A 12,499-nucleotide genomic window follows, 5' to 3' on the forward strand; every position below is an offset into this window, starting at 1 on the left:
AGTTACTCCATCAGTAATGTGGCTGGCCACAGTAGGGATTATCAGGTAGTAAAGTATGTCTCTAGGAGGGTGCTTCTGAATTTAAGGCATAAATAATTTATAACCTGCTAGGTTTTAAAGTTAGGTGATTCTAATGTGATATTCTCCCATGAAGATTGTGGCATCAGTGATAAATCACTGCTGTAATACAGCTCTTTCCTCCACTCTCTTCTCATACCACTGGCATTTTTATAATTAGTTACAAGTTCTCCTAACAGACCTTAGCAAAAAATCCTGGGACAATTTGCAGCTTTGGCCATTATTATGAAAATTGAGGAAACCTGAAAGATGTCGTCATCATGACATCCTAATAGCATTCTTAATAACAATGACATTCTTTTTTTTTTTTTTTAAGATTTTATTTATTTATTGAAAGAGAGACAGTGAGAGAGAACATGAGAGGTGAGGAGGTCAGAGGGAGAAGCAGACTCCCCTCGGAGCTGGGAGCCCAATGCGGGACTCGATCCCGGGACTCCAGGATCATGACCCAAGCCGAAGGCAGTTGCTCAGCCCACTGAGCCACCCAGGCGCCCCAACAATGACATTCTTAATAACATGAAGGCCAGCTTGGGCATCCTGCCTCATGACTGGCACAGAATGATGCCAGAAGCAGTGATTGGGAGCAGTCACTATTCTGTGAAGCCTGTGACAACTTCTGCATAAAGCAACAGAATACTTGCCAGTGGCCATAAAGATGAAGGGGGCTGTCTTACCTTTTCAAAAGCCAGACTTTCTCAAGCTTGTAGCAGAAATTCCCATTGTAGGGGAAAAAAATCTTTCCGAAAACTGAAGCTGGGAGTTTATAAAATCTTCAGAATGTTCTAGTATAGAATATAATTTGTTTGAGGGTTGGTCCCATGGATATTTCCAGAAGCTCATGTCCATGTGGCCTGAATGAAACTTGTTTTCTCTAATGCAGTGAATATAGTTTTACTCATTCAAAAAAATTATCTTAATCCCTTTCAAAAGGTGAGAAGCAGGGCACCTGGGTTAAGCTGTAATACAGCTGTCGGTTAAGCTTCCAACTCTTGGTTTCAGCTCAGGTCATGAGCTTTGGGTTGTGGAATTGAGCCCCAGGTCAGGCTCCGTGCTCAGTGAGAGTCTGCTGAAGAGTCTCTGTCTCTCTCCTCTCCTCCCCCTGCTTACGTGCAAACGCGTGCTCTCTCTCAAATAAAAAAAAAAGGGAAAAGATGAAAAGTTTAATTACAGATGTTATATAATGGTAACTGTCATACAATTTTTTTTTTAAGATTTTATTTATTTATTTGACAGATAGAGATCACAAGTAGTCAGAGAGGCAGGCAGAGAGAGAGGAGAAAGCAGGCTCCCCGCTGAGCAGAGAGCCCAATGTGGGGCTCGATCCCAGGACTCTGGGATCATGACCTGATCCGAAGGCAGAGGCTTTAACCCACTGAGCCACCCAGGCACCCCGTCATACAATTTTTTGATGAAGAAGTTTAAATTACCAGTGCTCTGTTAATTTCTACTAAAGATGTTCATCTGTGTGTCACCTGTGCCCTGTAGGTATTGGCTTGATCGCTTCTGGGCAGTGTGATGTGATCGTGGCAGGTGGTGTAGAATTAATGTCTGACGTCCCTATTCGTCATTCAAGGAAAATGAGGAAAATGATGCTTGAGCTCAATAAGGCCAAGACTCTGGGTCAGCGACTATCCTTAATTTCAAAATTCAGATTGAATTTCCTATCACCTGAGGTAAGATTGTGAATTCTTACATGAACCTATGTTTTTCTAAAGCATCCCACTGCTAAGATTTAGAATTAGGTAAGACAGCTTGGGGTCAGTTATGCTCTAGTAGTTGTAGATTCTGTTAATTACAGGGTAGGGGTAATTATTTGCTCAAGATTAAAAAAAAAAAAAAAGACTGTGGTTAGAAAATTTTAATTTGTAAGCCCTTCTCGGAGATGCCTTGCTCACAAAAAGCTTCTCCCACCTTGGTCTTGACCGAGTTCCCCAGACAACCTGAGGTGTGGCGAACGTATGGTAATGGCATACCTGATCCTCTGTGGCTCCTTTCCCAGCTCCCCGCAGTGGCCGAGTTCTCCACCAGTGAGACCATGGGCCACTCTGCAGACCGGCTGGCCGCTGCCTTCGCTGTCTCTCGACTGGACCAGGATGAGTATGCGCTGCGCTCGCACAGCCTGGCCAAGAAGGCGCAGGATGAAGGCCTCCTGTCTGATGTTGTACCCTTCAAAGTGCCAGGTCCGATGGTTTGCTCAGCGTTGTGAAGGAGATGCTTTGTGCCACTTGTTGGGGAGTTCTAAGTTGCTTCTCAAACTGCCAAAGCCCCAAATGACTTTTCAAATAAGTATATTGGTTCTGATTGCCGAACAGTCACTCTTAAAAACAGACTCAAGTTTCAATTTATGTTGTAACAGTAGGTCAACATTTTAAAAAGAGAAGTTTTTCTAGGAGTTGCTTTTAGGTCTTCCTGCTATATTTTAGGGTTTTTTGTATATACTTGTTTTAAAAACTTCATTCATGTGATTTCTGTATAAAATAGCCAAATGTGAATGAGTATCTTAAGGAAGTAATGTATCCTTCTTTTATTAGACCATTTAGATGATTTCCCAGATGTCCTAAGGGTATAATTTAGGGGCGCCTGCCTGGCTTAGTTGATAGAGCATGTGACTCTTGATCTCAGGGCTTTAGTTTGAGCCTCTTGTTGGGCATAGAGATTAGTTAAAAAGAATAAAATCTAAAAAAAAAAAAAAAAGTATAGTCTTAAATTTGGTATCTTGATGACTTTAACAGACATTTTAGTAAATAGGTGTGGTTTACATTTCATTTTTCAAAGTTTTTAGAAGATATTTCTCTAGCAAAGATAAAGTCTATAGTTCCCCAGAGTTAAAAAGCTCATGTTTTTACAGGAAGAGAAACAGTTACCAAAGATAATGGCATTCGTCCTTCCTCTCTGGAGCAGATGGCCAAACTAAAACCTGCATTCATCAAGCCCTATGGCACAGTGACAGCTGCAAATTCTTCTTTCCTGGTAACTGTGTGCTCTGTGTGTTTACTAGCAACTATCCTATTTGTGGACTCTCAATAGAAAAACCTAAAGTAGATCAATTTTATGTATCATGAATAGAGGCATAAAAATATAGTTACTCATTATAAAGATATTAAAATGGAGTCATTAAAGAAAATTAGAATCCTAGTTTTAAGGCCCTTGGAGCCACTTGATCCTGCCACCATGCTGATGCAACAAGCTCTCTTTCAGTCATTTAAAGACTCAGAAGACCGCTGAGCTACGCCAGGCAGTGGGGTTAGCAAGTTAGTCACAGTGACTGTAGTGCAGTGAGAAGGTGCAGTGGCGGCTGTGAGCATAGGCTGACAGAGAGGACACACAGACAGGAGTCCAGGAGGCCCCTCAGAGGAGCTGGCATTTGAGCAGTAAATCTTGAAGGGTACAAGGCAATTCAAGAATTCATTAAATGCATTCTAGGCAAAAGGAATGGCAAGGGGATATGAGAGCAAGGGTTTCTTTCGGGAAAAGCTTGGCTAGAACATGGGATATGAATTTGAGGAGTGGTATGAGACGTGCCAAGTAGGCAGGGAGAGTGACGAGATAACCTCTTCCAGCTCTGATTGTTAGGAAATAATGCTTCCAGGCGCCTAGGTGGCACAGTCGGTTAAATGTCTGACTCTTAGTTTCAGCTCAGGTCCTGATCTCGGGATCGCAGGATCAAGTCCTGGCATCAGGGTCTGTGCTCATTACAGAGTCTGCTTGAGATTCTCTCTCTTCCTCTACCCCTCCCCCATGCTTACATGGTATCTGTGGTCTCTCTCTCTCTCTCATGAATCTTTAAAAAAAGGGGCGCCTGGGTAGCTCAGTGGGTTAAAGCCTCTGCCTTCAGCTCGGGTTATGATCCCAGGGTCCAAGGATCGGGCCCCACATCAGGCTCTCTGCTCAGCGAGGAGCCTGCTTCGCCCTCTCTCTCTGCCTGTCTCTCTGCCTGCTTGTGATCTTTGTCTGTCAAATAAATAAAAATCTTTAAAAAAAATTAAAACTATTAAAAAAAATGATGCTTTCTACTGGCCCTCAAGCTATTTTCCTGTAAGCAGTTTCTATAAGCATCTTCCTATAAACATAGGGAATACATGTTTACCCTCACTTTTTGTTATGGTTGTTTTGCTGATCAGCATATATCCTTCCTTGTTTTTTGGCTCCTCAGTTAAACCTCCCTATGGATTCTGTTTCTGCTCATAGGATGTGGTTTCTTTTCTCCTACCACCTTGGGGTACGACTTTCTAAATATAGTCTGGCTGGTCAGTGTTTCTTTTATAGTGTATCTTCCCTACCTGGACACAAAGTCTGGAAACATGGGAACGTGTTGACATTTTTGATGTTGTTAAGTGACTGCTGAATGCCCACTCTCGGGCTAGGGGAAAGGTGCCTGGAGTAGCTCCAGTAGGATGGTGCACCAGCCTGTTAAGCCTGACTGGTGAAGGACTGAAAGGTTAATCATTTCCAAAACCAAACTGAATGATAGGGCCATATGGGCTGGGCTCTCCTCTTGCCAGATCCGAACTCCCTTGTTCACTTCGGGTGTGCGAACAGTAAAGGTTTATTCACTGAAAAGTTAGAAACACAAACCATCAGAGGCAGCATATTGCAGATACGTGAGTTACGGGAAATGTGCTAATGCCCCACATTCCTTGCAGCTTTGCCCAGGGCCTCGTTATATCAATGTAATGTCCGTAAACCATTTATTGTGTATAGTTCTCTATTTCCAGGCTTTATGGCCCCTGTCTTGTGGTAGCTCCTTGGTTTCTTCAGAGTTACTAAGTTATAAAAATATTATACAATGTGGTAGAACTTGTTTTGATATTACAGACTCTCAAATAGTAAATTTTTTATTTATTTTTTATTTTTTTGAGCTCTTTCTTTTGCAGTCATGGTGAAGGGCTTTTTTGCAATGGTAGCTCTTTATCTCTGAACTTCTTGATTGTCAGTTGGGAAAAAGCATGTGAGGTGTGTCCAAGGAGGGAAGACCATGGTTCTGATGTTCTCACCCGTTTCTTCCATATCACCTCAAAGTCTGTGTTTCCTTCTGGAGGCAGGAGGCAGCTCCAAAATAGTCCATAAAATGTAAAAATAAGCAAATAAATGAGAGATTGTTTTAATTCATAAGATTTCTTATATTCTCTGCCAAAATAAAAAATCTTTTGGCTTAAGTTTAGTATGAAAACATATTTCTTTTTTTTTCTTTTAAAGATATTATTTATTTGTTTGATAGACAGAGATTACAAATAGTCAAGAGAAGCAGTCAGGGAGAGAGGAGGAAGCAGGTTCCCTGCTGAGCAGAGAGCCTAATGCGGGGCTTGATCCCAGGACCCTGAGACCATGACCTGAGCCGAAGGCAGAGGCTTTAACCCACTGAGCCACCCAGGCACCCCGATACATATTTCTAAAGTTACCTGTTCTCTTTGTCCATTTTGATAATGTGGTACTTTTGAACAGGTTCGTCTACCCTCGTCCTTGAAAAACGGATCAGTGTGGGTTTGAATTGTGAATTAATGATGGCTAAAATGGAAAGAAAGTTTGTTACATAAAATCTCTGCATGGGTGTGATTAGTTGGGAGATTTAGGAACACGACATAGAAGATGGTTGTACAGAGACTTCCAGAAAGGCTGAAGCATTTAACATTATTGTTTTGCTCAATACTTCAGACTGATGGTGCATCTGCAATGCTGATTATGGCAGAGGAAAAAGCTCTGGCCTTGGGTTATAAGCCAAAGGCATATTTGAGGTAAGGTACATGTTCAAATAAATTGCCTCAATTTCTTTATTTTATTACTGGAGCTAACCCCTCTTGTTTTTCACCTAGGGATTTCGTATATGTGTCTCAGGATCCAAAAGATCAACTTTTACTTGGGTAGGTAGCAGTGTATATCCTTGGCCTATAATTGAAAGTATTTGTTTATCCACGTTTGTTATATAGATTTTAAAGTACATTAAGTTCCGATAGAGAACAAACAGGGTTGCTGGAGGGAGGCGGGTGGGGGGCTGGGCTAGACAGGCGATGGGGATCAAGGAGGGCACATGTGATGAGCACAAGGGGTTGTATGGAAGTCATGCAGTGCTGAATTCTACTCCAGAAACCACTATTGCCCTATATGTTAATTAACAAGATTTAAATCAAAATAATTAAAAGAAAATAAAGTACATTGAGTTCTGAGTTCATAATTGTTTTGTGTGTTGGATTTTTTTTTTTTTTTTTGGTGTGTGTTTGTGAGTAGGGGTGTGTGTGTGTGTTGGATTTAAAGGATTAAAAAATAATCCTTTTGTGTTCTTTTTTTCATTAAGATGTCATAAGCATTTCTTCATATTGCTACACAGTTTTTATAGTAGCCTTTTGTAAAAGCGTCCGAATATTTACATTGTGTCCCCCACCCTCACGGCTCTCGGCTCACTGGCCTCATCATGTCCTTCAAACTAGGCTACTCTTCCTGTGCTCTGCCCTTTGCACGGTGTGTTTTTCTGGTTCTTCACTTTGTTTGTCCTTCTCTTTTTGTTGTTTATTAACTGTATCCCTGACTCTAGCATATACACTTAATATTTGTACAGTAGAATCAGTGAATAAATGAAGGGCATTATAATATCTTATGTAAAACTCAGATTGGGGAATAAAGAGTTCTTAAGTGGAAAATTAAATTCTTAACGTATTATTATTTTTCCTTTTTAGACCAACATATGCTACTCCAAAAGTTCTGGAAAAGGCAGGATTGACTATGAATGATATTGATGCTTTTGAATTTCATGAGGCATTCTCAGTAAGTCACTTAAAAGATACATATCAAAGGACTGTAACCATAAAAAATGTAATCCGTAAAAAAAAAAAAATGTAATCTGTGTTTGTGTGGGAAATGAGGTATGGCTTACGATGCGAGTAAAACGGGAGGAGAGCTTTATATTTGAAGTATGACTACACTGTTGGAAGAGGTGTAAGAGGAGGGAATCCAGTGGTACAGTTTGAAAACAACCTTCTGAGGCAGTCTCTTAGAGGCCCTTGAAAAGTAGCAAAATGTTTCCTTAGGAAAATTTTATGAAAAACTGCTTTAAAGATTTGCTCAACTTTAATGGCAAGGGTCATTAATAACAAGGTCTTTTCCCTTGTAGGGACAGATTTTGGCTAATTTTAAAGCCATGGATTCTGATTGGTTTGCACAAAACTACATGGGTAGAAAAACCAAGGTAAGCGTTTGATTAAAATTAGGCTTGAACTTCCAGGGCACTGTAGTATTTGGAGTTTAGTCGGCTGCTAATAACAATATGAAGGGGAAGGCTTCTCCTGATGAAGAATTTTGTATTTCATTAAATGTATTTATTTCTTAGTTGAAAAATAGTTCTTGGAAATCTTTAGAAAAAATGGAAGTAAAATTCTAGGTTGTCTTTTGTTCTTCCAGTTCTGATGTTAGATGAAAAATAAATGGTCTGTGGCTTTCAGAATTGACCTAGAATTTCTTTCTTTATAGTAAAATAGTATGTGATGTTATTTAAGTTGGACATGTTCTCAGTCTCTGTTACCTTCCTGTTGGTAAGAGCCTGGCCTGATTCTTAAGTTAACTCCTCATTATATTTGTGTCTGTTTTGTGGGAGCCAGGTTGGGTCACCTCCCCTGGAGAAGTTTAACAACTGGGGTGGATCGCTGTCCCTGGGACACCCATTTGGAGCCACTGGCTGCCGGTTGGTCATGGCAGCTGCCAACAGACTGCGGAAAGAGGGAGGCCAGTATGGCTTAGTGGCTGCCTGTGCAGCTGGCGGGCAGGTACGTCTCAGCAGCTCCACAGGTGCTTCTGGAAAGACATTTTCTTGGAAACAAAATAAGCTCATCTGAGAGTGTTTCATTTAACTTTGAAACATCCTTAGAGCAATATTTCTGATGACAGACAACCAGGAAAAAAAGCAGCCTCTTTTGAGGGGAAGAGGGTACAACTTTAATTCTGATAGTATTTTGGAAGGAAGTTGGTTTTTAAACCCAAGCTGTTTCTATTCCTAAAGTAATGTTTATATTATTGATTTAAGATTTTATTTATTAATTTGAGGCGGGGTGCAGGGAGGAGCAGAGAGAGGGGATTCTCTCCCCTCTCCTCTCCGTGCTGAGCACGGAGCCTGACGTGGGACTCGATCTCATGACTCTGAGATCAGGACCTAAGCCAAAATCAAGAGTTGGATGCTTAACTGACTGAGGCAACCAGGAGCCTTTATATTTTTTACTTTTAAAAGGAATACACCGTCGTTATAGAAAGTACAAAAAGTATATAGAAAAGAATTAGAATCACCTATAATCCCCTCAGCAAACACTATCATTAACATTTTGATATATTTTCTTCTTTTATAATAAAATTTACTCATTTATCTAGTCACCATGAGACCTTATCTATAAAATCTCTCCAAGAAGTAAATTATCTTTCTTGAACTATATCTTAATTGGAGAACTTATTTACTTCTGGATAACTTATTGCTGTTTATTTGGGGGAAATTTGTATTCTCTGGATTTCTTTCATTGACCTTACTTGCACTGCAGACACAGCTTACTACCCGCGGCAGCATTTCACTCTGGGAATAAAATCCAGAAGGAGGGCAGGCTAATTATAATCTTTTTTGCCCCCCAACCCTGATGGAAACAGATTTTGGTTTTCATCCCGATTACAGAAACTTTCTGTTGCTAATCAAGATGAGTCGATAAGATATGTAAACGTTTAAATATCTTACACTTAAAAAACCTTTATTTATGGCTTGCCTCAGAAACTTTGAAGAAATAAGAGGTCAGTTATTTGTAGGTTGGAGCATTTCAGACTTCATGATGAAAAGCATTTTTTGTCTGTTTAGCTTCAGTCGCAGGAAACCGTAGTCAGGACTGGAGCCCTCCCTCCTATCTTTCTGTGCCAGGCTCAATGGGGGGAGATTACCAGTGCATGGTACTGTGCAGAGTGGATGGTCCGCATAGGTTAGTGTCCTGTGGTTTTGAGTGTGTGTTCCCTGATAGTTCTTCAAGCACACAGAGTGTAGTACAATCCTGGGTGCTTTTATGGAGGAACGAAGAATACCACCCAGTACCTTTCTTCTAGAAATTTATAGTATGGCGACAGAGAGAGGAGATGATGCACCTTAGGAAGTAGACTAAACTTGGCAATTGTTTCATCAAGAGCGAATGCCTGCTACCAACACAAGGCTGAGGTTAGCAGAGGAATGGGGCATTTTGGATCCAGAGTAGGGTTTCTCAGCTTTGGCTTTGTTAACATTTTGGGCCAGATAATTCTTGGGGAGGGATGGGTTGTATTCTGTGTTGTAGGATGGGTTTTTTGTTTGTTTTGTTTTGTGTTAAGATTTACTGATTTATTTTTAGAGTACAAGAGCGAGCAGGGGCTGGGGTAGAGGGAGAGAGAGAGAGGCAGACTCCCCAGCAAGTGCAGAGCCTGAAGCAGGGCTCCATCTCACCACCCTGAGATCATGACCTGAGCAGAAGTCAAGAGTCGGACGCTCAACTGAGTTAGCCGGGTGCCCCGGGATGTAGGATGTTTAGCATGATCTCCACCCGTTAGATGCTAGGAGCAATACTCCCCCTTCTGCACATTGGGTCACAGTGCTTGAAAGGCAGAGCAGGGATCAAACTCTATAGCCTGTACTTTTCCCATTGTTCTCTTTTGCCTCGGGACCGGCTGGATTTTTCACCTTCCATTGCTCTAATTGAACTCTTTGTTTCCCTTTTCAGGGCCATGCTATGATTGTGGAAGCTTATCCAAAATAATAGATAATGAAGAGGTGACCTGGAGTTTCCGTGCACACTCGCACTAGGCAATGCCATTCCAATGCATTACTAAATGACATCCATAGTTCCTAGCTCCTCTTAGGGAAACACAGTCTGTGGCCTTCTGTTAAATACTTCGCAAGGAAGCCTTGCTAGCACTCTGAGCTTTCCAGTAATCATGGCTTACTGCTCTTTCAGGGATTTCTTAGTCACCAGAGTCACACAGTGGTAACATTTAAGCAATTGTTTTTCATCTCTATTTTCATTAAATACTAAGAGTGGTTGCAATTTGGGAAAGAGGTTGGCTGAGATTTGGAATCATCTTTGTAACATTTGCAAATTATACTCTTTCCTGTTTGTGACCTAAAGATGAGTGTTTTCTATAAGTTACAAACCAATGTGCCTAAAAAAATTATGGAAAGATAATTCAGAGTTACATGTTACTGACAACTTACAGTAAATGTTTAGATGTATAAGTACCCTGTTAACGTTAATAAACTGAGAAAATATTGAATAGTTTGCCTTGTTTTTTTACTGGAGGGAAAGGGTGGTTCTCTGGGCTTGGGGGCAGATTTGCTTTTACTCATTTGTTAACTTCTCACAGTCTTAGTCAACTACGAGACAGCAAGGAATGTAAAGAGGGTGCTACTTTATTATTTTTTTTCAAAGTGTTATTTATTTGACAGAGAGAGAGAGATCACAGGCAGGCAGAGAGGAAGGCAGAGAGGGGGAAGCAGACTCCCTGCTGAGCAGAGAGCCCAATGCAGGGCTCAGTTCTGGGACTCTGAGACCATGACCTGAGCCAAAGGCAGACACCCAACAACTGAGCCACCCAAGCACCCCAGGGTCCTACTTTAGAATAACACATTTTCCCCCATTGCTCCATGGAAGTAAATTTATTTCAATGGGGATGTCTCTGTTTGCCGGGATTTAAGTAAAGTGTAAAGAAATTTTAAAATTAAAAAATAAAAACTCTGTTTTTATTATGCAATAAATATATACTAGTGCTTTGAAGAAGCTCAGGTCTCCTAGTTGTGGCCATTCTTGTGGATGTTGCTTACATCTATGAAGGTCCCTGGCAGTCAGAATCCTCCTCTAGTTCAGGACAGATTGGGCAAAGGAGGGAAGCACTAACCACTTAACAGTATTTAAGACTCCCAGCATCATTTCCCTATGATTTCATTGGTAAATTCAATGTAATAGGAGTTTTTAATCCTGAAAACCAATATATTTACATAGATATAACAAAATTCAAATCTAGATAATTATGAAAGGTAAAAAAAAACCTTAAAATTTTAGGGAAAAAATAGGATTTTTAGAATAAATAAGAAATATACCACTATGGACTTAGGTTGGAAAGAGAGGGAGGTTTCTTAAGATATTTAAAGTTCTAATCATGAAGGAATTGATCTATAAATTTATGTTGAAGTAAGAACTTTTGATAGAGTTGAAAGACAAGCCACAAAAAGGTCAAAAATATAGATACATCTTACAAAAGAGATATGTATCTCCTAAAGATATATGTGTCTTACTATATGATAGAGATGTGTCTTTCAAAGGATCCAGGATATATAAAGGATTTCTACAAATCACTAAGAAGAAAGATAACTCAGTAAAAAAAAAAGGGGGCAAAAGTTATTAACAAGAATATTTTAGAAAATAATGTAGAAATGGGGAATAAACATGAAAAGATGCTAATTAGTAAAGAAAAATTAGGGTCATAATGAGATTATTTTACACCCACAGGAGAAATGAACACGACTCAGAATACCATGTGTTGTAAGGATGTGGATGAATAGGAAGTATTATACACCGCTGGTAAGAATACAGATTGATAGAACCACTTTGGAAAACAGTCTGGTGTTATCTGGTACATTTGAAAATGACCCACAGTCTGTGACTCAGCACACAAGTACCAGGACATGGATAAGAGTGTTCATAGCACTTTTTTTTTTTTTTTTAAGATTTATCTATTTTAGAGAGAGAATATGGGGGGATGGGGGAAAAAGAGGGGTAGAAACTCAGGCGGACTCTGCGCTGTCTGAGAGTCAGACTTACAGCCTGATCTTGTGATCCTGAGTCAATCCCACTCACAATTGCACCCCAAACTGTAAGATACTTAAGAACCAACCTCACTAAAAAGGCAAAGGATCTATACTCAGAAATCTACAGAACACTCATGAAAGAAATTGAGGCACACACAAAGAAATAGAAAAACGTTCCATGCTCATGGATTGGAAGAACAAATATGGTAACATGACTGTGCTACCTAGAGCAATCTACACATTTAGTGCGACACCTATGAAAGATAACATCAACTGTTTCACAGAGCTGGAACAAATAGTCTTAAAATTTGTAAGGAACCAGAAAAGACTCCAAATAGCCAAAGGAATGTTGAAAAAGAAAAGCAAAGCTGGTGACATCACAATCCCAGACTTTAAGCTCTATTACAAAGCTGTAATCATCAAGATGGTATGGTACTGACACAAAAACAGACACATAGATCAATGGAACAGAATAGAGAACCCAGAAATGGAACCTCAACACTATGGTCAACTAATATGTCAACTAATTGACAAAGCAGGAAAGAATGTCCAATGGAAAAAAGCCTCTTCAACAAATGGTGTTGGGAAAATTGGACAGCCACATACAAAAAAATGAAACTGGACCATTTCCTTACACCACCC

At 40.2% G+C, this 12,499-nt stretch overlaps 1 protein-coding gene across 1 annotated transcript in view; it reads left to right on the forward strand.

Moving 5' to 3' along the window:
* Positions 1–10,326, forward strand: part of HADHB (hydroxyacyl-CoA dehydrogenase trifunctional multienzyme complex subunit beta) — a 33,173-nt gene extending 22,847 nt beyond the window's left edge. The window contains exons 8-16 of the mRNA XM_059405286.1: positions 1,564–1,751; positions 2,078–2,258; positions 2,927–3,048; positions 5,731–5,810; positions 5,889–5,936; positions 6,747–6,834; positions 7,181–7,255; positions 7,665–7,829; positions 9,777–10,326. Coding sequence (XP_059261269.1) covers positions 1,564–1,751; positions 2,078–2,258; positions 2,927–3,048; positions 5,731–5,810; positions 5,889–5,936; positions 6,747–6,834; positions 7,181–7,255; positions 7,665–7,829; positions 9,777–9,812 — 983 coding nt within the window. The 3' untranslated portion in view covers positions 9,813–10,326. The remainder of the gene's footprint in view (positions 1–1,563; positions 1,752–2,077; positions 2,259–2,926; positions 3,049–5,730; positions 5,811–5,888; positions 5,937–6,746; positions 6,835–7,180; positions 7,256–7,664; positions 7,830–9,776) is intronic.
* Positions 10,327–12,499: the final 2,173 nt, after the last annotated feature.

The sequence above is a fragment of the Mustela nigripes genome, chromosome 7 (assembly GCF_022355385.1).
Source record: "Mustela nigripes isolate SB6536 chromosome 7, MUSNIG.SB6536, whole genome shotgun sequence".
NCBI classification, from domain to species: Eukaryota; Metazoa; Chordata; class Mammalia; order Carnivora; family Mustelidae; genus Mustela; species Mustela nigripes.